We start from the raw sequence: 27,988 nt of genomic DNA, 5'->3' as shown, positions 1-27,988 counted from the left end.
GGAAGCATTCAGAGTCCACACCTAAGTAGATAAGATCTCCCAGTGACTTAGTTTCCTTCCTTTTGAATTGAGTCAATAAGCCACCCACCTCTCTCCGGCCAATCCCTTACACCAGACCTATTTCTTGAAAGCAGAATTCACAACTCCAGCTGCTGTGAACTCCCTCCTTAGAGCTAGGCAAGAACCCAGAGGAAGGGGAGGGCCTTCTTCCCACTTCTTCCCACTGGAAGAAGAAGCCTAAATCCTTTAGATTTGTAGTCCTCCCTAAAAAAGCCACAGGAGTTTCAGAGTTTAGAAGAACCACCAGAATTCATTCAATCCACTCCAGTCCTATCCAGTCCCTTTCTATTGGGCTACCCAAAGCTGACACAGGTTTTGGAGCCTGGAGACACAGCCAGAGTCCATTATATCCTGTTATCTTAGAAATCTCCTTGTCTGCCATGAAACCCAGGCAGTTCAATGTTCGTAGGCTAGACACCATGACCAGTGCCATGAATGCTTTGAATAAATACACCCAAACCTTGCACCAGATCCTGGAAGCCCAGGCAAAAGGAAATTGGAGTCAGAGTCAGAGGGCAGCCTGCTGGGAACAATCAATCTCCCCACTCCAGACCATTCCTATTCCCATCTCCCAATACTCCCCGTCAAAGTGTTCCACTCTCCACTTCCGCAGAGACCCCTTGGAGTATCCATATAGTTCCCCATATAGCCCACCACCATTATACTGACAGGATTGCTAGAGCAACTGGGGACCCATCTGCCCCCTATATCTTTAGCAAGAAGCCGAAATGAGATGAACCTTGTTACCTATATCCTGATATCATGGTAGTGATAGACTAACTATGCAATAGAAGGGACATATACTCACTTGTGTAAAGAGCTCATGGGGTCATGTTTTAGTCTTCATTACTCACACTGATTAAGTAGATTTTCTTTTCTTTTTCCATTCAATGTTGGGATTTGAGAGAGAGAATAAATTCTTGCAAATTGAAATTTTCATTTTGAGAATCAGAATTCTAAAAAAAACTAAATAAATCTCAGGTTCTGTGCTAGGCAAAAAAAAAAAGTTTTAAAGAATAAAAAGAAAAATAATAATTTGCTTTGGAAATAGATCTGCTAGGCTAATTTCAGAAAAGCCTGGAAAGACATGAAGTGATTCTGAGGAAAGTGAGTAGAACCCAGGAGAACATTGCACATAATAACAGCAAGACTATGTGATAATCAACTCTGATAGACATAGCTTTTCTCAGCAATGCAGTGATTCAAGACAATTCCATTAAACCTTAGTTAGAAAATACCAGCCCCATTCATAGAGAGAACTGGGGAGGATGAATATGGATCAAAGCATAATTTTATCACTTTTTTGTTTGTTTGCTTCCTTTTTCTTTCTCATGGATTTTTCCCCTTTGGTCTGGGGTTTTTTTTTTTTTTTGTTATTTTTTTTTTGCATAACAAAACAAATATGGAAATATGTTTAAAAGTATTGTGCATATATGACATGGATCAAATTTCTAGCTCTCTTGGGGAAGGGGGAAGATAAGGAAGGGAAAAGAAAAAATTTGGAATTCAAAATTTTACAGAATGTTGAAAACCATGTTTATGGGATATTTCAAAAATAATATACGATTAAAATAATATTTGAAAAATAGTGGCCACCGGGTGCCAGGGATTAATAAAATACAATAAAAAATTAAGATGGGAATAATAATAGCACCTATCTCCTAGTGTTGTTATGGGGATAAATTGAGATAATAGCATAATGCCTGGATATACTAAGCTTTGTATAAATGATTGTCATCATCATTATTATTTCCTTTTAGAGAATTCCAATATCATTGAAATATCAAGAGACATCATCTTACCATAATATCAGAAAACAATATAGATTTTGTTCTTCACTTCTACCTCCCCCCCTCCCCCCATTACAGTTAAGTGACAGAGTCACACAGCTGGTAAGTGTCTGAGGTCAAACACTTACTAAATGCCTCTAGATGTTTTAAGAAAACATGATGTGTTCTACCAAGGTCATCTAGGAAGTAATTGCATATGCTATATCAATGACCCTGCCATCTGAAATCAGAAAGTAACCCTGGACCATTAGGTTGTGTTTAGTGGGCTCTCACCTTATCTACCCTAAACCTAGACCTATGAAGCGATTTCCCAGTTATCTAGCTTTGTGCCATGCTTCTCTCCCCTTCCTCCCAGCTACTGCTTTCTAACTCTAGTTTTGGAAATAGTCAGATCAACACTATTGTTTTGACAGTCTTTCCTAACCATCATTCCCCTGGTGTGTTTTCTATTAGAATATTAGAATATCAGTTAGGTGATGTAATGGATAAAGGTGCAAATTTAGCTTTGTATAATTAGCAACCAATCTGGGAGAGTCACTTAGCTCTGTTTGCCCTAGTTCTCTCATCTGTAAAATGAACTGGAGAAAGAAAAGGCAAAGTACTCCAAAACTTTTATCAAGAATGCCCTAAATGGGATCACAGAGTCAGACATAACTGGAATAACTCAATAACAACAAATCAGAACATGTTACTTGAGGTAAAGACTTCAGCTTTCTTGTATTTATATCCTTAAAGCTTAGCATAGTAACTAGAACATTTAGTAAAGCAGTTAATAAATGCTTTTTTATCCATTCATTTGTAGTATTCCCTTGGATATACATGATGAAAGGGAAGACATCAGATGCCTTTCATGACACAAATAGAAGTTGCCTTATCCCAGACATAGATTTTTCTGGAAGGTCATGAGATTGTTGTAATGGAGCCAGTGTGGGGAATGAGCAAAGTCCCTCACCAACTTTTCCTAGCTCAGAGAGTTATCTTTACACCTTAAGACCAGCAGGAAAAAGAAGCCTGAGAAGAAGGGATTGTATCTTTAGTATATACATGGAGTTCTATCAGTAGCCAATTAAAAATATTTTAATGCTAGACAGGAAACAGTCATCCTGTTCTGAAGTGGGAGCAGAGGGAGTAGGAATGTAGAGGAGGAGTATTATATATGAACCCTCATCATTGAATGGTATTTATTAAGCACATACTTATTCATAGCTCACTTACCCTGAGAAACCTTCTTTAAGCATTCCAAGTCTAAATAATCTCTCTCTCCTTTGGATTTCTATAACTTGTATTCTACCTCCCATTTTACACTAATTATATACTATCCAATGTTATTAGTTATTATGGTTTTTTATTTTGTGGATAGTATGGTTTCATAGATTTGGAACAAGAAAGCAGGGCTCTTTCTCAGCTCTGATACTTAATAGTTACATAATCACGAGCAATACATTAAATATCTCTGACCTTCAGCTTTCTCCCTTATAAATATCATCATCATCATAATATTTATATAGTGCTTTAAAGTTTGCAAAGTGCTTTATCAATATCTCATTTTATCCTCAGAACAATGTTGAGAGATGTTTCTGGTAAGTATTGAAGTCTCCTTTCTCTAGAAAAAGCACACATTGTACTACCTAGTTTTGGGATATTGATATTTATGCCACTTATTTCATCTGGGTATTAGGAAGAAAGTACATCTAAGTCCTTATTAATGCAAATAATGAATCCTGTGAAGTGATTACATTTTTAAGTTAGCAATAGATATTTCCACGGAATTGGAACCAATCACCATATTTTGTATACAATTTCAAATGTGAATTTGAATCCATGTGGCCACTTTACAAGATTCATTATTCATGCTAATAGAAACCTAGAGTGTTGTTATTGTTGTTTGTCCTTCATTCTCAGAGGATCATGAAATCATGGAGGTGATATCATGATATGCAAGTGAATTAGATTTAAGTGAGGGCGGGATGGGCAGGGTCATCTGCTTTACTTTCCTCTCTAGAGCCATCTGGATCCAGTGGTCAGACCTAGATTCTTTGCCTCAATTTCTCCTATCTTAATCACTATTCAATGCAGCCTCAATCAAACTAAGATCTGTTGAAGACCTTAGCTTAAAAAAGGCCAAGGTCTCTCATTGCATCGAGGTCCATCTCCAGTCATCTTGAACTCTATCTGGCCATTGGACCCAGATGGCTCTGGAGAAGAAAAGTGAGGCTAATGATCTTACACAGCCCTCCCTCACTTAAATCCAATTCATTTGTATGTCATGGCATCACCTCCCTGAAGTAATGGTCCTCTTCTAGAACAAAGGGTTATAGAGATATAAAGGAGAAGTTGCATAATACAATGAAAAGATCATGGCTTTGGAGCCAGAAGAAGCTAGATTTAAACCTTAGCTCTGTTACTAAATTCTTGAGTAACTTAGCACAAATCCCTTGGCCCCTCCCTTTTTTGAGGCAATGAGGCCAGAGTTTCTGTTTCCTCTAAGGCACTAAGGACTTTTGTTTATCAGAAAGTGGAACCCCAATAAATATGCCTGATTAGCTTATCACATAAAGAAAAGTCAAGTTATACATAAGTGATTTATGAAAACTCTTGCTTGGATAGTTTCCCTTTTCACAATGTGATGACCTTGCCATAAATCACTTAGTTAAAATTCAATAATGAAACAATATTCTCCAAATCAGTGATTATTTTATATATTTCACAATATCATCTATTTTATAACTAACCAAAATCATACCAGTTAAATAACTGTTTTCAAGTACATGCATTTTCAAGGTCATAGTTTTATTCTTAGGAAAAGAAGACAGATAAAAAAAGCTTGATTATTTGTACTACAGAGAAGAAAAAACGTGCTCTTATTTTGAGAAGATAATGAAAATAATATTTATTATCACATATAGAAGTTAAGCTACTTTTTGGACATACTTTGTGCTACAGCTTGAGTTATAACTATTTGACTTACAAAATCTTATTAGTTTTGGTTTAAAGGTGTTATAAAAATTATGTTCTAGTACTACTGCATTTTTAACTAGTAGAAAAAAAGAATTATTCCTTTCTAAAGAAGGAAGCTGTATTTCAGAAGTCAAGGTATTAGAACTTGCTTGAAATGATTGTTAAAGCACAGTTTGATATGATAAATAAATAAAACTATAGGCAGCTTCAAAGGACAAAAAATGAAGGAAAAAAAGGCCAATGAGGTAGAGAAAAATCTAACTGGATAAAAGAATTTCAGAGAACACGTTATGCTGGGATAGAAGGACCATATATATCTGATGGCTTTTAACTCAACATTCTAATTGAGAAGTTTAGAATAATAATTTCTAGCTCAGCTCTGAAGAAGTTATAACTAGCTGGGTCTCTTTTGACAAAGATAAAATCAAAGGAAAGGGTTATGCTGCAAGGGCCTTTGATACAAAACTGGGCAGAAATATTACGTATATACTGGAGCATATAACATACTTCAATATATTATTTTTTACTTTCTTGATTCTTCTTGCTTTGTTTTGGCAACATAGGCAATATGTAAATATCTTTTGCATGACTTTACATGTATAATAGATATCATATCATTGCCTTTTCAATGAGACAGGGAAGAAATGGAAGGAGGGAGAAAATTTAGACCTGAAAATTTTTTGATGAATGTTAAAAATACATTTAAAAATATACTTTAGGAAAATTTTACTTCTAAATTAAGTGTTTCAGAGTGAATTGACAAAAGAATTCTACTCCAGCCTATGCAGAAAAACAGCATTAAGCAGTGACTAATAACTAGCTAAAAATTATTGTATTAAATATCTCATTTTAGTTATCACTTTTCATTAAATCTTGTTTTATTTTTTTTAGATATGATATTTATGCTTAGTTGTCTTGATTAAAATGTCCTTAATCAAAAAGCATAATATAATGAAGCAAAAGGATTTCAGTCTCAGCTTTGCCCATAATTAGTTATAGGATTTTGCATGTCACATTTTTTCTGGAAAAATTTCTTTGTAAAGTGAGGTGCTTAGACTAGATGATCTTAAAAGTCTTTTCCTTCCCTGTTATTCTAATTGAATAGAACCTATGGTTCTAATTGACCAGAAAAGGAAACTAATCTCTCTGTTATCATATCTGTGTGAGAAGCTTACATAGTAATAAGCTGAATATCTAGAAGGTGAAGGTGCTCTTGGATAGCTTTGCAAACCTGAAGATGCAAAGTGGTCTACATGCCAATTGGCTGCAATCAGAAAGAATTCTCTTCCACATTCTTTAAGAGGATCTCTATTCACTGTATTACTGCTGCCTGCCACATTGTTTCAATGAACTTTTCTTGCTTCCTCTAAACTACTAGTATCCTTATTTCCACATCACTTTCCATTTAACTTTGTATTTATTTTCCCTGCATTTTTTGAGCATGTATATATACACATAAGCTTGAGAGGAAGGATTGTTTCCTTCTTTGTATTTGTATCCTGAGAATTGAACACAGAGGCAGGCATAGAGTAGGTAGTTAATAAATGTTTATTGATCAACTGATTACCATTCAAATTTCTGATAGTGCTGTGTCTGAGCTGAGTTTTGTGTCTGTGTATATTTAAGGGATTCATACCATGAAGATACGTGCTTGTGGTCTTCTGGCCACAATCTGAGAATTATTAACCTGCTTTCCTATGATTTAACATATTAAGTGGTCCTGCAACTCAATTTAGAGGTAATAAAACTGGCATTTCCAAGAACAACAAAGACTTTTTGTGATATGCTATGTGGGAGTGACATTGCTGTGCTTCTTTTCTAATCATAACTCATTCATCAACATCATATTTCAGGCTGCAGGGCTGATGGTGGAGTTGGGAAGAAGGGGGTGTATTTGGGGGCTTTTAGACCTACACTACTCATCAAGGGACTCTTCTGTTATCTCATCCAAGAGTCAGAACATTATCTAGAGACATTAGGAGGAAGTAGCAAATTAACAAATATTTACTGAGCATATGGCATTTTTACTAAACATTGTGAAGAAAGCAAAGATGTTAAAAACAGAGTGCCTATCCCCAAGAAGCTTATAGTTCAGTTGAGGATAGAGGACATGAAAATAATAACTGACATTTATGTAGCATTTAAAGGTTTTCAAAGTCTTGTCTGATCTCTTCAGCTGCTATTGTCTTCTCTCCCTAACTACTTGTATTAATTACTATTTATTTCCATATTTATTGTATATATTCTTTGTTGTTTAGTCATTTTCAGTTGTGTTTGACCCTTTGTGATTCTGGGATTTTCTTGGCAAAGATATTGGAGTGGGTTGACTTTTCTTTCTCCATCTCATTTCACAGATGAAGAAACTGAGGCCAACAGGATTAAGTGACTTGCCCAGGGTCACACAGCTAGTAAGTGTCTGAAGCCAAATTTGAATTTAAGAAGATGAGTCTTCCTGATTCCAGGCCAGCACTCTAACCACTGTGCCAACTAACTGTTGAGAAGGTATTACAATCCCCATTTTATAGATGAAGAAACAGAAATTTAAAGAAATTGAGTTTCCTGTGGATCTTTTCCTAGTAAAGATCAGAGGTGAGATTTGAACTTCTTCGAAATTCAGCTCTTTCCTACTACATTGTACTGCCTATACTTTTAAGAGAGTGTATGGTAAATTTTCAAAGAGTGGCACAGGATTGACCACATAGTAGGATTTATTAGTCCTAAAAGGATTAGGAATTCAGAAAAGAAAGAAATTGTTAGAAATTTAGTGGTCAGGGAAGGCCTTGTGGAAGAATTTTGAAAGATAAACAAATTCATATGAGAGGAACAGAAAAAACATTCAAGATGAGAAGAACATGAATGAAAAGGCAAATGCAGAAATACACAGGGACATCTAGGATGGAGTAAAAGTTCAATGACTTGGAGATTCTTTAGGAGCTTTAAGAGAGTGATGAGGTAAATTAGTTGAAATTATGGATGAGAAAATGGCCATGCAAAAAAGCATGAGAGCATATGTTGAACATTTCTCTGCCTTCTATTTCTAGAAAATACAAGAGGATTATAGTATTTTTGCTAATATGTGGTTTGTACATCAAATTCTGAAAGAGAAAAGATCAAAACCTTTTGTACACAAACCACAATGGAATAACCAATATGGAAAGGTGCAGAATAATAAAGGCTAGATGATGTTCAAATGTTCCCTCAGATTTGTTTCTACAAATGATCTTGAAAAGATTCCAACTACTTGTTACCATCACCTCTCTACCTCATTCCTGGATTTGATCTTCCTACTTCCAATATTTTTGCAGTCTTCTCATTGGGATTAAAGACAGAAGCATATGAGAGAAAATGTAAAAGAGACAGATTGGGCACAGGACCTGGGAATGACCACAATCTCATTGGCTTGTTCAAAATCCACCTACCTCTTTCTCCTGGGGTCCCTGGCTGTCCTGGGTTGCCTGGGAAGCCTGGCCGGCCTGGTGGTCCTTGTTCACCAGGAGTACCAGGAGAACCTTGTCTTCCTGGCTCGCCAGGAGGCCCTGGAATAGTCCGGATGGATGAGGAATGACTCGGAATCTGATTGAGGATTGAAGTGTACCTAGCCATATGACCTAAACAAAACAAAATATAGCCAAGTTAATGTAACTTTTCATGAAAGGAGAGGGACAGTAGTTTTTATTTTAGAATTGGAGGGAGGTGGAGTTAGAGTTTCCAACAATACATCAACCTTCCTCTCTCTCAGTAAAGAAAGTACTCCTTCTAAAACATTATTATTTGCCAATTTTCTTTTTCAAATTTATTTTGGATCGTGTTCAATGCACATCTAATGTGCTTGGAATTCTGCAACAAACTATTCTTCAATATATCTGTAAACACTACAGAGCAGAAGATTATTCTGTTATAAATCCTGTCTTTACCACCAACATTTACCTGACCCCTAACCCTTCACCCAGCTGCCTCATTCTCTAGCAACTTTTCTTGAATTATTTGACTTCTTTCCCAACCACAAAACCCTACTCCACCCTGCTGCTAGCAATCCCCCTGACAAGTGCCCTGAATCAACACACTTCCTAGCTGCCAAGCCTTTCTTTGGCCCCTTGGGCAGGAACCTTTGCTCATGAATCAGCTGCAAAAACTCCCACTAAGTGTGAAAAAAATAATAAAAACTCACCCCAAATTCTGGGTTTCTATCCCTAATTCCCTAACTCAATTATTAAGAAAGTCTAATTCTGAGCACAGACTTATGTGGTGCTTTATTTTACCCAGCAGTGTCAGGGAACAAATTATGTCATAAGTGAACTATCCAGAGAACTGAAACTTTCCCCTTCACATGGGAATTAAAAAAAAAATCATCTTTGGTGATGAGAATTATTTTAAAATACTTCATGATTTTTCTAAACCTAACTGCCTTCAAACATGCCCATATAGTCCCATTTTAAAACAAAACAAAACAAAAATTTAACTGGACCCTGCAATCTCAAATCATCCTCATATAACTCTCTTCCCTTTCTAAACCAAATTCCTAGAAAAGCTTTTTACATTCATTGTTTCCACCTCCTGTTTCTTTCTCTTTTCAAACCTGTACAATCTGCTTCCAATCTTATTACTCAATTCTCTGTCAAAAGCTCTTAGCTTTTTTTAGTCCTATTTTTTCTCTGCCATTCCTTTTGTGTTCTCTGGACCTTCTCCCCAATATGGTTAGCAAACTTTCTTTTGTTCTAAATCTTTTCCATTTATGTTACTTCCATTTCCTGTTATTCATAGAAACCTACATTTCTCCAGAAGCTTCAGCGACTTCTGGCAATTTAGGGATATCTGTTTCTTCTTTCAAACCCTCTGATAATAATGACTGTAATAAGTTAGCATTTGGGATCAGAAAGGAAGAGTTGGCATAATCTTTTTGCAGTAGACTTTCACCTCTAAGTCTGTCTTTCATCTACTCAGTGTATGTCAGGTATATGCACATTTACATACATATTTTCTCCCCCTATTATAATTTAAACACTCTGAGGGCAGAAACTATTTTCGCTTTTCCTTTGCATCTGCATTACTTACTTAGCAAAATGTTTAACACGATATGCTTAATAAATACTCATTATTTGATTGATAGATACCTCACTTCCCATCTCCTCATAAACTCTTCAATTGAATTTGCCTTAGGTGCTGGAAATCTTAACAAGAGCCCACCACAATGGAAAGCCACTAGAAAATATTATTAAGAGGAGGGTCATAATCAATGGATAGGCAAATAAAGTAAGGGGCACAAGCAAAAAACATCAAGGAAATGGCAGTGATTAGTTAAATGCCACAATTTCGACTGTAAAAAAGTTATCCTTGAAAAGGGAATAAATACTGCCAGACTATAGCAAATGTTTCCAAGTGTATTCTTGGGTACAAAGCCCAGAGCATATAAAGGGAAGAACCTTGGATCATAATAAGAGATAACTAATGTGAAATGGGTAAAAGGAAGTAATAATTCAAACCAAAGAAACTTATGGAACTCAACACTGTAAAACATTTCTAGGAGATAACTTACCCTGCACTCCCTCTAAAGCTTGGTGGCCTGTGAATAAGAATATCTATACATTTTAGTAGACAAGATGGTTAAGATAGATTCTATTAAGCCAATAAGACTGACATTAAGAGATCCAGATTGCACCCGGACAAACTGATCATTTTAATTATTTTATCCAGAGACAGAGTGATATAGTGTATAGATAGCCAAACAGAAAGACCAGGCTTAAAAAATTATAGCTAAGATTTCTATAGAGTTTAAAGATTTGCAAAGCACTTTACATATGTTATCCTTTGGTCCTTACATCAACCAAGTGAGAAAAATGCTTTTATTATTCCTATTTTATAGATGAGAAATTTAAGGCTATGTGGATCTCAGTGATTTGCCCAGGATCACACAGATAATAAGTGCCTAAGGGAAAATTTGAATTCAGCTCTTCCTCATTCTAACACTCTATACATTATACTATCTTTAAGCCTTATCTTTTATAAATGCTGGTTGTGTAACCCTGAGTAATAACATCACTTAACCTCCCAGGCAATTTCCTAAGGCTAAGTTTCAGAGCAGCTGTGGATATGTACCCTCAGAGGGAATTTCCTTGCCAGGAATTAATTCTGTATCCCAATGAAATCATGGATTTGAACTTTTCCCTCTCTCCAAATACTAATAGATACAGATTCCTGTGGTGATCAGTCTTACTGTAAGTAGTTTAAACCTTTGCCTCTGGGCTGGCCTGATAGTTACACAGACAGGCTTGACTTAGAGGTACCCCTTTTTTGGATTGTCAAAAGGAATGGAAAATTAAAATAATGAAGAACAGGAGCTTACTCTGGATGAGTTGTTCACACACTTGGCGAGCCACTGCACGAACCATGGCGTGAGACTGCAAATCACCCTGGATGGACAAAAAGAAAAAAAAACATTCTTCACTCTAAGATCAGTGTGCACAACCAATCAAAAAATATCCAGCAAGCTCTTCTAGTATTCCAGAATCTGAGCTAGGGATATAGAAGGGCAAAAAAAGACACAGACACCATGCCTGCCTTTGGGAAATTTGCATTTTACAGGGGGGAAGAAATATGTACAAATATAAATATATCATGTATACATATATATTATATATAATAACAAACTAAAATAAATAAAAATTAAAAATTAAATATATGTATATACAAGTTATACATATATGTGAATATAATTAATATCAACATCTCAATATACCATATTATATTGTACATATTATATATTATACACATATGTATATATAATGCATACAAAATGAAAGTCAATAAAGTTGGAATGGGAAAATTGGGAAAAGATAATAGAGATCAGGAAAAGCCTTGTGGCAGCGAGAAACAGCTAGGAAGCTCTGTGGCTAGAACTCTGGGCCTGGAGTTAGGAAGATCCAAATTCAAATCTATCTTCAGATACTTACCAGCAATATAATCATGGGCAAATGATTTGACTTGTTTGCCTCAGTTTTCTCAATTGTAAAATGGAGAAAAGAATAGCACCTACTTCTCAGGATTATTCTGAGGACAAAATGAGAAGATGCTTATAAGGCATTTAGTATAATGCCTTGCACATTAGCAGGTATTATGTAAATGCTAGCTGTATTTGAGATGGTGAATGTCATTCTTGAGCTGAGTTTTGAAGGAAAAGTTATAGTTATGTCTTGTCTTTCAAGGAATTATAGGGATTTCCCTGAAGGATACATGATCTATGAAGCATCCAGAATACCACTGAAAGGTGTGTGGGGAAGGAGAATGTGATCCATTCTATTATATCTATTGAATTTAGAGGGAACCCTTGTGGTAGATACTGAAAACTAAGAACCTTCTATATTCATATTATCAGTTTCCCCAAATACCTTGTTCAAAGAACTTCTGTTATTTAAGCCGATAAAAGACTCTAAAACAAACCCATATATTCTATCAGTGCTATCTTGCTAACTTATAATAACCTCTGAAAGGAAAGGGAAGAATCTTAAGCTAAGGTCTGAGCTTTATCAACTACTATTGCCAACACTGCTTAGATTTTAGATGAACATTTATTACATAAGGTTTTTAATGTATTATTCAGTGAATTATTATTCTGTTTCTGACTCTGGTGTACTGGCTTGTCTTTAAGTTGGACCAAGTTCATCAGAAAAAAATGAATATAATATGATGATAATAATAACAGTAACAACAGCAACAATAGTAATTACACCTTTGTATAAAGCTTTTAACTTTTTGAAATACTTCTGAAGCTATTAAAACAATAGTTTTTCATGATGACCCTGTAAAGCAAGTTGGACAAGTATAATTATTTACAAATGAGAAAATAGGTCTAGAGGGATCATTAGCAGAACTAGCTCTAGAGGTCACATTGTCTTGCCCCTATAACATAAAGCCTCATCAATTTGTAATATCAAAGGAGGTCCAGAAGGGATCTAACAATGAAAAATAATGGCAAAACCCAGCAATTTTTAAAGTAAAAACATATTTGTATGACAGATATAAGAGCAGCTGCCAGAGCTATAATGAAGAGTTTTTACACAAAACAGATAGCAGCATGAAAGATAACCTCAGTCAGATTCCCACTAAAAGGTGTGTGAAGACAGAAACTATGGGACATTGGAGGCTTCTATTGGAGAAGGCTGCATGTGTTGGGGTTGGGGAAAAATGAGTTTATTTGTCTTCCTTCTGGTAGCTTTTCATTTAAAGTTACCATTTTTGCTAACTAAATGTTTTAACTCTGTTGTTTCTGTGCTGCTGAAGAACTCCAAGTTGTCAGCACTTCCTAAATTGAGTATTATGATGGTCAAAGCCCCAGCACCCAATCCTAGTTAATGTTCTGGCCATTGTTTCAAGATGAAATTTTAGCCTCAACAAGGAGTCTGATACTGACAAATTCAGTAATGGTCTATACTTACTCGTTCCCCTCTTTCTCCCTTTGCTCCTGGAAGACCCTGAAAGAAGAGACAAGAGACAGTTACTTTTGACATAGTAGGTACCCAAATATCCTCCTCCACTACCCTCCATCTAGAGAAACTGCTGTTTCTAAATGGAAGAATAGATAATATGGATGGATAATATAAGTCAGTATTATAACAAATTTTCTTTCAACTTAATTTAATAAAAGATAGTGAAATTCAAGAAATGCAGAGACATTGCTATCTCTCTATCTCTCTTTTTAAAAATGTTACAATATCAAAATGTTCTCATTAATCCTCCTATTAAGAAAGTAGTTCTAATTCTCAGGAGTAGAATTATTTTGTTCATAATAACACAAATTAAGAATTGTAAGATCTCACGGGCCATTGAGTTGGATACCTTCATTTTAGAGATGAGGAAAGTTAATCAAAGATCTAAAATAATTTGCCTAAGGTCACATAGCTAATATGTTTTGGAAGTAAACTTGACACCAAGTCCTCTTGACCTCAAGGCCAATTTTCTACAGAGTCTCCTGCTCGGGATAAAAATAGTAGGCATTTAAATGTTTTTAAAATTGAATTGAATTGTAAAAGTTAGGAAGTATGTTTATTATATGAATCTTTTCAATAAAGCCCATAGGAAGTGTCAATTATAGACAATTTGTAATGTTTAAAGGCTAGTACTTCTCAATATGGCCATTAATTTAGTAATTCAGTGCAATTTGACAAGGGGAAGGGAAGGAGATATGGAACTAGCACTTATTAATTTTAATTAATTATTAATTTATCACACCTACTATAGATTAGGTAGGGCAGCTAGATGGTCCTATGGATAGAGTACCAGGCATGGAGTCAGAATGATTTGAGTTCAAAGCTGACCTTAGATACGAACTATGTGATGCTGAGCTTATTTGCTTCAGTTTCTCATATATAAAATGGGGACACACTGTAGAAAGACATGGCAAAGAATTCTAATATATTTGCCAAGAAAAGACAATAGACAGTTAAAAACAATACAACAAAGATACCTAGAGACTATGCTAATTTACAAATAATATTATATTTGATTTTTACAACAACCTTGGGACATAGGTACTGATAAGGAAACTGAGGCAGACTGAGGCAGACAGATGTTAATTATGTCAGAATCATGTAGCTAGTAAATATCAGAAGTAATATTTGAACTCGGGTCTTTCTTTAAGCCCAGTGTTCCATCTTCTGTGCTACTTTGTTGCTTCAACAAGCATTTATGGACCACTTACTGTGTGTAAAATATTATACAGAGCACTGGGGATACAAAGACAACAAAAGAATCTATTCTTTAGTTTTCAGACAAGGTAGGAAGGGTCAGTGGGAGTTTTTTGCAAAACAGTGCCCCTGTGTAATAAAAAATTATTGTTTATTCTAACTTGTCTGACCCATTTCCTTTGATTTTGCAAAGTAAAGCAAAATAAAATAAAAATTCCTCACCAAGTTAATTCCCATAACTCTACCAAAAATGTACTTTGAGGGAAAACACATATTCCTTGAAGATGCTGAGTAGAATGGTAAAAGTAGCCAATTTTCCTTTGAACTTTAGTAATATTTGAAATGTAAAGAAAAGTAACTACAGTAGTCATATTCATGGAATATTAGGGTGGAAAAGACTTAACAAATATCCACTGCCATCTGCTTATTTTATAGTTACCTACAAAGCAAATTCTTTAATTCTTAACTATATTTTGAAGTTCCTCCATAATGTGACCATGGTCTACCTTTCAATCCTAGTCTTATTCTTCCTCTACATAAACTTTATTCTTTAGCCAAACTAGACTATTAATTATTCCCTAAACATGAAGTTTCCCACTTCCATCTCTTTGCCCAGGATTTCCCAGCACCCTCACTCTTCCATTTCTGCCCATCAGAATTTGCTTGTTGTTGCTCAGTCATTTTTCAGTTGTGCCCAACTCTTTGTGATCCCGTTTGGGATTTTGTTGGCAAAGATACTGGAAGCTTTGCCATTTCCTTCTCCAGTTTATTTTACAGATGAGGAAACTGAGGCAATCATGTAAAATGACTTGCTCAGAGTCACACAGCTAGCAGGTCTGATGTCAGATTTGAACTCAGGAAGATGAGTTTTTCTGATTCTATCTAGCACTCTATTCACCACACCCCCTAGCTGCTCCAGTCAGAATCTTATCTATTTTTTGATGCCCATTCCAAATATCACTTGTAGTAAGGGAAGATTATCTTCCACATTTTATTAATTCAGAAGTAATTGAAACTCCTCTTCTAGAAGAGGAAATGCAGGATGTGGACTCAGAAAACATGGTTCAATATATAGGAATTGTGCCTTTTATTCCTTATGTGATCTTCAGCAATCACTTAACCTTTCTAAGAGTCATTCCTTTTAGCTGTCAAATGAGGAAGGAGGTTGTACTAACTGGCTGCTAAGGTCTCTCTTGGTTGTACATCTATGGTCCAATAACCTGAATTCTCCTGGCATTCTGCTTGGCTTTTTCTTATGGTACTCATCATGGAACACTTCATATTACAATCTTATTTTATTTGTAAATGTGTATGTGTACATATAAATATATATATATATATACATACACACACATACACACATACAAATACATACATATACATACATATATGAATTTAATAGACTTTACTAGATTTCCATAGGGGTCTATGACATACACACACACACACACACACACACACACACACACAAAAAAAAAAAAAAAACCTTAAGAATCCTTGTCCTTAAATCTCTTCCAGTTCTAAATCCCATGATCATATAAGATCTTAAATATTTCTTTGTGGGGTTAGTGGAAAGGATCCAATTTTACAGATGAGGAAATTTCTGTAGTGGGGGAGTGAACTGCCCAAAATATGGTACAGCCAGAATTTGGACCTATATCTTCCAGCTCTAACTCCAATGTTCTTTCTCCTCAGGCTGCATGTACAATTCAAGCAGGAATTGGTGCAATAGCAGAACTTTCTGCACCAAGAGGCAAGAGGCCCAAAGTGGGTGTTTGGCACTGATATGGGAAACATGTTGTCTTGTTCAAGGGCTGCCTGCGTCTGTCTTTCTTGGCCTCTTTTCCTCTTACCTTCCTAGACAGAGGTCCAAGTAAAACCAAGAACAGCTTCAAGATCCAAATAGGGACCATGATTCACCGAGAATGACAAATAGCTGAGCACAAATTGCTTTATAGTCCATGGGCACAAGGCAAAAGGAAATCTTGGGCCCAGACTGAAAGTAGGCCTCTTTTTTATAAGAAAAAAACTCAAGATCCTTGGGGATCCTAATTCTGAAACCCTAACTGCTCTCTGGGAAACATAGAAGGGGAATCTTGACTGCAACCTTTCCAACTTGAAAGAATAAACATAAGGTGTGATTTTATAAAGTAACCAGAGTGATTTTCCCATGTGGCTCATAACTAATTTCAAAGTCCACATAGACAGATGTGCCTTGTGAGTAAAAGCCCATAGACAAATCAAAGTATGTGGATGAGATTGCTGATGATAGTTTTGGCCTGTGCAAATTCTTCAGGCAGAGTGAAATTTGGGCCAGCCAAACCATTTTCTGAAACTAGAAGGATACACTATGATTTTAGATATGAGTAGCCAGAGACTGGGGGTGAAGAGTTGGGAAAGGAGGGATAAAATATGAAAGTCATAAGAACACTCAGAGGCCTTGCCAGATTTACTCTTCCAGGCACTAGTCTCTCCTACCCAGCTATCCCTTCCCCTCATTTCCCTACTTTTCATCTTTCCAAAACTATGGTTATATTTGGAGCTGTTCTCATATTTATATGTTCTTTCAGTTAAGTTTTTAATGTCAGAGACATACGTTATTTAAAGACTACTGATTAATATTTATAGCACAAATTATTAAGTTGCTTTATATTTTCAGGATTAGAGGTCATTTAGTCCAGCAACCTCATTTTATAAATCAAGAAATTGAGACCCATAAAGGTCTTTACTTATTTCTTCCTTCTCCCCATTCCATCAAATTTAAAGAGCAGCCTAGAAGATTTAAGAGGCAAAAATTAAAGATAGGCAATTGATGAAGAGCAAAGATGTAAAAGTATAAAATATCATTTAAGCTGTCTATATATATTTAAGTAAAAACTTCAGCTTTTTTTGAGGGGGAGAAATCACATTTTTACTCCATATTTGAACTATACAAGCATTTTCAATTTTCAAATCAGGAGCTAGGCTTTGCCAACATATCTCTTTTATCAATATCTCTAATATTTTAAAACATCAAGCTGTACTCAACTAAATCTGGTCTTGACACCTAGCTTATAAACGAGTATAAAATTCATTTTTGTCCTGCTTTCTATGTTTAGACTAAAGTTTCATAGGAAGGTTTCTTTAAAACCTTCTCATAGTCCTTAATATAAACCTCCCTATTCAAGAAATGTTTCTGAGGTACAGAAATGTTAATTGGAATAAATGTGTTAACAGGAGATGACTAGAATCATCATGACTATGAACACATCACAGTACTCACAGGAGGTCCTAGGTCACCTTGTGGTCCAGTGCTTCCTGTGACACCTGGAACACCCGGGGCTCCAGGGATACCCTAGTAGATGATCAGTTAAACATACAGAGTCAAGACCCACATTTTCATCAATAACATTGAAAATTATCATTAAATGAACAAATAACAAAGTTCTTTTCTTTATTTTGAATTACAGATCAGTGGTACATTTCACAGCCTCTTTCCTCATCCCTATTACCCCCTCCCCCTCAACTCTCACTTCAAGGAAAAGAGGACCAGTTTCCAAGTAGACTCCATTCCTGAAGTCAGAAGAGATTTCACCAAATTCATATCCCATTCATATCAAAAGGAAAATGAATAGATTTGATTAATAGCTAATGTGATGAAATACTACAAATAGGCAACTATATTGTTAATATGTCATATAATACTGTATTTAAATATGCAACATCATATTAAGAAATTTGCTATTACTGTCAAATTATTACTGCTTTTTTCATTTTCATTTCCCCATATTTCATTTTTTCATTACTGTCAATTCAATTTCATCAAAATTAGCTTGATATTTAAATAACATTATTTATTTTTTTATTATAGCTTTTTATTGACAGAACATATGCATGGGTAATTTTTCAACATTGACTCTTATAATCACTTCTGTTCCAACTTTACCTTCCTTCCCTCCACTCCCTCTCCTAGATGGCAGGCAGTCTCATACATGTTAAACATGTTAAAATTAAATAACAATTTTTCAAATGAACATATTGTCTGGCATACATTTTTATCTGAATAAAAAAAATTTAAAATTCTCAAAAGTATCATTCTCTTTGCCATATCATGATTCAATACAATGGATATGTCAGCAAAATAATTTACAAATAAATGGTTTGTTTCTAGTAAGAGTGAAAGTGCAGCTTCAGCAATTTACCAAATAACTCTTCATTCCAAATGACTCTTCTTTAGAAGAGCGAACCAACCTATGTGTCAGCTAGGTAACAACAGCACACACCTTTCAACAATAACAACAATAATAATACAATAAAAATAATTCATGTTTAAATAATATCTTAAGGTTCCCAAGCACTTTATGTGCTTGACTTTAATGTAGTCTGGTTTATACAATGAAGAGCATATCACTAATTATGAAGAAAAACATAGCAAGTTCATAACAAATATCTCTTTAATTTAATTTAACCAAAGTCCTAATTAGAGGCAGGGTATCCTTGGCTCTATCTTAGGGTATACATCCTTTCCTCAGCCTCAGAGATTGAACTAACTCTTAATCTATGTTATGTGCACAAAGATGGCACCTCCACCCCTCACCCAAGATGGCACCTCTCTCCTTGAGCCAATCTTTTGTTCTTCTCCTCCCCACCTTTCCTTATACCCTGCTTATATTTTCTATCATTTGGAGTTGGGGATTAGGTCTCTGAGGGATGAGCAGAACCTAATTCAGCTGTCTTCTTCCATTATGCCTTGTTTTTCTCTCTGGCCTATTCAAATAAATTTTCCCTAAGCACCACAAGTCTGAATTAAATTTAATAATCTTGGGGATTTTAGTGATGGTATCAGTATAATAACTAATAGACAAAAAATTATAATCTTAATACCAAGGAAAATGCTGTTCTCCATAAGAACAACATTATTCCCATATTCATACACAATTTGCTCTTGATAATTGCTCCAAACTGGTAGTTGGACAGCTCCATTAGTACTCTTTAAATAAATGGAGAAAGCAAGGTTTCCAGGACACTGGGTGATGAAGGAGAGAATTATGTAGAGGAATTATGGGAGAATATAAAATAGTCACATGTGATGGGCAGGCATCATGAGCTGCATCAGCAGAAGGAACTCCTAAATTGATGAAATTATATAACTATTTGAGCAACTTCAGGGAAATCTTCTGTTCATCATCAAAAGGAGATCCTTCAAATTGAAAATGACAGAGAGCAAAACCACTGTGCATCTCTTTCCCAAATTTACTTTAACAATTTCAGAGACTGGGGTTTGCCTGCTGATGCTGTTGAAAATGAACTAATCCATCATATGATACTTAATACCTTTGGGTTGGTATGAACTCAGTCTTCCCTAGTGGAGGACAGACGCTTTCAAGGAAATGCAGAGAAATTTACTTATGAAATATTGAAATCTTAAAATAGTAAACCTGGGAGGGGATTTAGATATCACCCAATCCAACATCATTTATTTTTCATAAATGAGGAAATGTGATGGTCTTGTCCATAATCAGTCTATCTTTCACAGTTGCAGAAATGACATTTTGATTATAATAATATGATAATAGTTACTAATATTGACATAGTGTTTTAAGATTCACAAAATGTCCATTGTCTCTGGAAAAGAAAATGCAAAAGAAATAAAACAATTGGAAAGAAAGGCTATCCCATCAGATTCTGTAGACACTTACAATTGGTCCAGGGGGTCCTGGGGGGCCAGTGGGTCCATCTTTACCAGGCAGGCCCTAGAATAAAGAAGTATAAAGTATATAAATCATTCTTTAGGATAAAGTTTTCATAAAAGGCTTTACAAATTTTGGGGTGCTAAGACCTGTTGTTTATTCTGGGTTACTAAGGAATGGTTTCTTTTAAGCTCTTCAGGGGAATGTCTTTTTGGCAGTATCTTTGGCAATATCTTTGTGTCTTTTGGCTGCATTAAATGGTCTTCTGTGGGACTTTAAGGTGTAAAAATGACCACTTACAAACTTCAACAGGAACTAGTTTCCGGAATGTGTTTTTATAAAATTAAGCATAACAACTGAGAAGGGAGCCATTCCCCTGGTGAATAATGACCAGGTAAGAAAATGAATTAATAATTCTGATTGCCTAGAAGGACCTTAAATGTTGTTGTTGTTGCTGTTCTTGTCCTCCATTTTCAAAAGACACCAATGAAATTTTTTATCCAAGTCATTATTGCTAAATAGATACAATGGTGAATCTAAGAATCGGAAAAGAAGATAATCAAAACCTATGATTTCATTGATACAGGGACCCTTCAGTGTAAAAACTCTCTTTCCTGACATAGATAGATAAATTATCTCTAACTTACAGTCTTACATATTTCTCTAGACACTGAGAAGTTCATTGATCTATCGCCTAATAAATATCAATGACAAGATGTGAAGCCAAGACAAGTACTCTCAAATATGTTCTCCCTCTCTCCATCCAGCTCTTTGTGACCTCAGTTGGAGTTTTCTTGGCAAAAATATTGAATAGATTTTTCCCATTTCCTTCTCCAACTCATTTTACAGATGAAGAAATTGAGGCAAATAGGGTTAAGTGGTTTGTCCAAGAGTCACACAATTATGCTATACTGCATCACTTAATTATTCTTGTAAGGACTGACAATTTTAAAAATTGGATTGCCTATCTTTGTCTGATTAGAGTATGTGATTGATAGTACAGGTATACTTTATATAAGGTTGTGGTGAGCCATGTGAAATCCCAGTTGAATATTGTGGCCAATCATCTGTTTGAAACTTTGTTCCTATATTGGTTCATTTAACACTATGGATTCATGGAATCATTTAACAGTGTTAGCAATATTAATCTTGCTTTTAAAGTAAATCACAAAATATTAGCTCTTCCTTCTCACTTTTCCAATAAGTGCCACTATTTACTCTTTCATTAAGGTTTGATAAGCATTTATTAAATTCCCAATACATGCCAGACACTATGCTAGGTAATAGGGACAAAAATTTTAAAGTGAGACAGTTCTTGCCATCAAGGAATTTAAATTTTACAATAGCATATGCAGTGCTATACTGGTAAATGTTTAACAATTAGCTCTCAAAAAAAAAAAAAGAGAGAATACATTTTAAAGTTTAATCTGCATTGTTAATATTCTTTATCACTTTTTGAGGGCAGGTGGATGGTGCAATGGATAGAGCTATAGTCTTGGAGTCTGGATGAGTTAAAATCTGGCCTTAGACACTTGCTGCCTGTGTGATTCTGAGCAAGTCATTTAATCCTGTTTGCCTCAGTTTCCTAATTTGTAAAATAAGCTGGAGAAGGAAATGGCAAACCACTTCAGTATTTTGCCAAGAAAATCCAAAATGGGGGTCACAAACAGTCAAATATGATTGAAACAACTGAACATCAAACATCACTTCTTATGTCTCTATAGTTTAGATGACCAGTCAAACAACAAATCAAGCCCTTATGCGTAACACTAGATAATGCCCATGTGCTCACGTTGCAATATAACAGTCAGCTCTTGACAGTTGGCTCAAGTTGACTCTTGGGCATATATGTTCATAAATAAGAACACACAGGATAAAATAAAAAACACAGTGATTTGGGAAGGAATTATATTAATTATTAGCATAATTAGGAAAGGCCTCTTGAAGGAAATGGCATTTGAGCTAAACTTTAATTTAAAGGAAATTCAGGGTTCCAAGAGGCAAAGGAGAAGAAAAAAGGATATTCTAGATAAAACAGAATGGCTTGTAGAAAGTGACAAGATAGAAGATGGAATGTGATGTATAGGAATCGTTAGTAAGCAATCCAACTGTAGTATAGAATCCATTAGAATGAGTAACAGGCAAATAGTCTATGGAAAAAAGCTGGAATTTATATTCTAAATTAGTGGTATCAAATTCAAATAGAAATGAATTCCTGTGGGGTCATAAGTTAGTATAATCTACATGTTATTTTATTTTTATTTATTTTGTTAAACTTTTCCCAATAGCAATTTTAATCTGGTTCAGAATGGAGTTCCGTGGGCTGCTGGCTATGTTTGTGAGTGATCTGACACCTTATTTAGAATCTAAATGAGAAACAGAAGCGTTTGTATTTTAACTTTAAGGGCATTGAAGAAGTGAAGAAATGACATGATCAGATGTGCACTTTAGGGATATCAATTTAGCAACTGTATAGAGGATGGATTGAGGATACTGGATGCATGGAGACAAATTGGGAGGTTATTACAATAATAAATAATAATTAACATTTATATAGGTCCTAATATTTGCCAGGCATGATGCTAAAATATTTTCAATTGGTTCATTTGATTCTCAAACCTGCAAGGCAGGTGCTATCATTATCTTCATTTTATAGATTAGTAAACTGGGGCAAACAAAAGTTATATGACTTGTCTGGGCTCATATACTTAATAAATATTTGAGGATGCATTTCAACTCAGGACTTTCTGATCTCAGGCTCAGTAAATCACTGGGCCTCATAAAAGCCTCTACTGGGGCAACAGTAACAAAAGATGAAGGATACAAGATATTAAGGAGATAAGCCTTAGAACTTATATATAAGACAAAAGTTGAGTTTAGGGGGAAAGATTATGAGTTCTATTTCAAACATGTTGAATTTAAAATGCCCATGTTGCATCCAACTGGAGAAATCAAGTAGACAGTTGAAGATGTAGCACTGATACTCAGGAGAGAGATGTGGGCTGGTTTTTTTTTTTTTTTCTCTTAATTTGGTAATTGCTTAGAGGTGAAAACGGAATCATTTGCTTTCATCTGGAAAGTAATGAAATCACCCAGAAAGTGAATAGAAAGAAAAGAGGAGGGGACCCAAAAGAGAGTCCTGTAGTACATTCTGGAATAGGAAACTGGACAGGAATAATGGTCCTGTAAGTGTATTACCTGACAGAGAGTCAAACAACCATGAAAGATTAGTGCCCCAAAAACTCAGGAAGGAGAGGATAACCAGAAAGAAGAGCTATTCAACCCTCTTAAACACAAGAAGGTCAAAAGGATGAAAATGGAGAAAAATCAATAGATCATCTAATTCAAACCCTTCATTTTAAATACTGAAGACCATAAGATTAGGTGACATGTTAAGTAGGGAAAAGGAAAAATAATTACTAATTTAATTACTGATGCTTATTACTAATCCTTAGGAAGCTTCTTTTATGTTACAATGACTTCTTGAGCCCATGTTCAACCATATAAGAAAATTACTAATGGGAACTCTTTTATGTTTTTTCATTTTCTAAAGATATAAAAGACTAAATATTAAAATGTCAAACACACATGCACATAACATTCACATCTCTCCAGCACATACTCATTCCCAGCCTGCTTTTTCAACATCATCCCAGAGGAATAAGACTTCAAAAGGAACTCAGAGCACTGGGGCTCAAAAAGGGTGGAAAGATGGGTCCAGAGCTTGATTTTTTTTTCAAATCATCAAGAAGTAATAAATAAACCTTCTCTTTCTCCTAAATTTGTAGAAAGAAGTTTAGAAGTAATTATCCTGTGGTATTGAGTTTGAGCATAGTGATTAAATTGCCACGTGTACAATTTGAGAAGGCCCCTGAATTTCAAAAAGCATTGGCTAACCGCATGTGTTTAAACTTCAGAGAAGAAGGGAATTAAAGGTTGTTCTTGACATAGACCCTGTTTGTGCTTTGGCTCAGACTCACTGAATCATGGAATTGCACAATCCCTGACTTGGAAGGTTTCTCAGAGGCCATGTGGTCTAGAGCCCATACCTGACATCCTCAGCAAATGGTCATTCAACATTTTGAATAATAGGGTACTCACTGCTTCCCAAGGAAATCCAATTCTACTTCTGGCTAGTTCTTGTTTGGGTGTTTTCTTATTCTGGAAGAACCTTTGCCTCTGTTACTCCCTTATCCCATTGGTAAATTCCTCCTCTAACTTTCATTTTAAGGAAGGAAGCAATCTTTAACTCTTCTCTTAAGATTTCACCATCCTTCTCCATCAAGTGCCAGTGGGAATTGCTCAATCCTTCTACCCCCAGTACTTCTAGCTTTCAACTCCCTTGCATATGAGATCTTTCCCAATTAGAATGTAAGCTTCTTGAGGGCACACACTATCTTTCTTTTTGCTTGCATTTTCCCCCATTGCTTAGCACAGTTTCTGAACATAATGCTTAATAAAATGCTTGTTGACAAGAGTTGATCAAATTGGCTTCTCTACAATTTCTACTCCTTTTCCCCAATTCTTCCTTCTGGGGCTAAACAGAACAAGTACATTCCTTTTTCAACATGATATATGATCAAATACTTAAAAATTACAATGGAACCTCCAAGTCTTTTCTTCTCCCACTTAAATATTCCCAGTTCCTTCAATTAATCTACTCATAGGATCCTATATGAGCAATGCAGTCTGACTTGACTGTATGAAATATCTATACTATAGATATGGTTCCTATATCAAATCACGATAGACTTCTCATCAGTAATACAAACTCAGTATATTCAAAACTAAAACTATCTTTTTCTTCCTTAAATCTATTTTTCCCTGTAACTTCCCTATCTCTACCACCATCTTTCCATTGACCCAAGCTCAAAATATCAGAACTACCTTAGACTATTCTTTTTCTTTTATTCCCTACATCAAATCCATTTTTGAGTCTATTTCAATTCTATATCTCTGATACTTATTCCCTTCCTGGCACTCACAGCTTCACCCTCACTTAATATCATCTCTCAAGTTCTCATTGACTCTTATTTAGACTCTGTCAATACCCTCTTGACCAGTCATTCTGCTTCTAATCCCTCCCCTCTTCAATTAGCCTTTTCTTCTGATGTCAGGATAATTTTCTGAATTTACAGATATAACTATGTTCCTTTTCTGTTCACAAAATCTCAAATACTACCAATTGTTTATGGGGTAAATTACAAACTCCTTAGCCTTGTATGTGAGGGAATGAATCAATAGGAAGAGAGCAGTATGCTGCTCTTGATGAATTCAATTCATCAAGTCTAAATGAATGGCATAAGTAAATACTGAAAGACTGCTGATGTGACTTTTGCTCTCAAGAATTGGAAAGGACTGGAAAAGGCAAATGTCTTAATTTTCAAAAAAGCAAAGAGAGTAAATTCTGTAAACCAATGTTATCTTATTCAAATAGAAACTAGGGCCACTAAACTACATATAAGAATCCCTGTGGGGATTTCATTTTAAAATTAATGTTATTACTCTTCAATCATTTTAGTCATGTCTTATTCTGATACTCCATTTGGGGTTTTCTTGGCTGGGATAATAGTCTGCCATTTCTTTCTTCAATTCATTTTACAGATGAGGAAAATTGGGGCAAATAGGCTTAAGTGACTTGCCCAAGGTCATACAGCTACTAATTGTCTGAGCCAGATTTTAATTCAACGATGGATCTTCCTCATTCCAGACTGAGTGTTCTATCTACTGGATCATCTAACTGCCCCAAACTTATCTATATGCTATTATATTTTTATCTATTTTGTTAGTTTCCAATTACATTTTGACTTGGTTTGGGCCACAGTCCAAAATGTTGTGGGCTGCCATGTGTTTGATACCTTTGTTATAAGCCATATACCAGTAACTTAACTGATTACTCTTTAAAAGAATGTATTATTAAAGGGATAGTTAGCAAACATTTTAAAAAGGAAGCAGAAATCACAGAAGACCAACATGGCTTCATCGGGAACAGATCAAGACGGATTAATCTCATTTTCTTGATTGACTCCTTTGCTTGGCATTCTAAGAGTTTGCAACCTGGTGCCATCATTAGTTTCCAACTACTGATTATTAGTATCCTTCTCTTAATCCATGTTCCATCCAAGCTAAACAATACTAATCCCATCCTATCTTTTCCAAAATTCTTTGTGCTTGCCCATCTCCATGATGTTGCTCCCAAGTTTTTTTATTTTTTTATAATTTAATTTTATTTGATAGTTCCAACTCTGTCCTGTTTTTCTGTACATCATTCTGTATCTATTTCTGCTCTTACCTGCTGAATTTCTATCCAACTCTAATACTACTTCCTCAATGAAGTCTTGCTCCATCCTCCTAGTTGGTAATGAGCTTGCTCTTCTGATCTCTAATGTCACTTTGTTTTTAACATCTTTCAGAAATTTATTGTGTAAAATAAGCATAAGAAATTAAATGGGAATTTTGGAGGACCTTTGCAGAAGCTATAGACAATATGTAAAGGTCAGCAGGTTACACACAAAAAATTTAAAAACTCAGAAATGATAGGTTAAATTCACAAAAGAACAATAGTCAATGCCTATAGTGATCTAGTGTTTGATAACCCAAAGACTTCAGCTTCTGGGATAAAATTTTTTTGACAAAAATTGCTAGGAAAATTGGAAAATAATATAGCAGAAACTAGGCACTGACCAATACCTAACAATCTATACCAAAATAAGGTAAAAATGGGTTTATGATTTAAAAATAAAGGGTGATACTATAAGCAAATTAGGAGAACAAAGGATAGTTTACTTCTCAGATCTGTGGAGAAGGAAGGAATTTATGGCCAAAGAAGAACTAGAGAATATTATGAAATGCAAAATGGATAACTTTGATTATATTAAATTTAAAAGGTTTTGTACAAACAAAATCAATGCAGACAAGATTAGAAGGGAGGAAGAAAAACTATGGAAAAAATTTACATTCAAGGGTTCTGATAAAGGCTTCATTTCTAAAATATGTAAAAAATTGAATAAAATTTCTAAGAATATAAGCCATTCTCCAATTGATAAATGGTCAAAGGATATGAACAGACAATTTTCAGATAAAGAAATTAAAGTCATAGGAAATAATGCTCCAAATCACTATTGATTAGGGAAATGCAAATTAGGACAACTCTGAGATACTACTTCACATCTCTCAGATTGGCTAAGATGGCAGGCAAAGATAATGATAAATGTTGGAAGGATGTAGGAAAACTGGGACACTAATACATTGTTGGTGGAGTTGTGAACTGATCCAACCATTCTGGAGAATATTATGGAACTATGCCCAAAGGGCTATAAAACTGTGCATATCCTTTGCTTCAGCAGTGTCTCTACTGGATCTGTATCCCAAAGAGATCATAAAAATGAAAAAGGACCCATATATGCAAAAACGTTTGTAGCCGTCCTTTTTGGAGTGACAATGAATTGGAAAGTGAGTGGATGCCCATCAGCTGAAGAATGGCTGAATAAGTTATGGTAGCCCAGAATGTGTGTGTTATGTGTGTGTGTGTGTGTGTGTGTGTGTGTATGTTCAGGTTCTGGCAGGACAGAAATGAGGAAGATATCTACAATGTAGTTTAGAGATGTTTCTCTTTCCTTTGAGTACATAATGAAACCACCTCTGCTAGTTCTTTTGTTGGCCTCACAAAAATCAATGGTGCTATTCATTAATTTAGATTTCTTATGTCTCCTAGTCATGTCTCCTGATGGCAGTGAGAATGCCATTATTTACATAATTCCATTCCTACACTGATAAAAATCTATCACCTCATTTGTCATTGGAAAAATATATTGCATAAACAATATTAAGAGTT

The 27,988-nt window shown here is 35.2% G+C and overlaps 1 protein-coding gene across 2 annotated transcripts in view; it reads right to left on the bottom strand.

The window, feature by feature from the left end:
- Positions 1–27,988, bottom strand: part of COL14A1 (collagen type XIV alpha 1 chain) — a 253,774-nt gene that overhangs the window by 24,598 nt on the left and 201,188 nt on the right. For both annotated transcript variants that reach the window (XM_051971025.1, XM_051971024.1), the window contains exons 41-45: positions 20,164–20,217; positions 17,748–17,819; positions 13,238–13,273; positions 11,149–11,215; positions 8,228–8,416 (exon numbers count right to left, since the gene is read on the bottom strand). In XM_051971025.1, the coding sequence (XP_051826985.1) occupies positions 8,228–8,416; positions 11,149–11,215; positions 13,238–13,273; positions 17,748–17,819; positions 20,164–20,217 (418 nt within the window). The remainder of the gene's footprint in view (positions 1–8,227; positions 8,417–11,148; positions 11,216–13,237; positions 13,274–17,747; positions 17,820–20,163; positions 20,218–27,988) is intronic.

The sequence above is a fragment of the Antechinus flavipes genome, chromosome 1, assembly GCF_016432865.1.
Source record: "Antechinus flavipes isolate AdamAnt ecotype Samford, QLD, Australia chromosome 1, AdamAnt_v2, whole genome shotgun sequence".
NCBI lineage: Eukaryota > Metazoa > Chordata > Mammalia > Dasyuromorphia > Dasyuridae > Antechinus > Antechinus flavipes.
The sequence above is the reverse complement of the archived record's forward strand: the minus strand, read 5'-3'. Positions and strand labels throughout refer to the sequence as shown.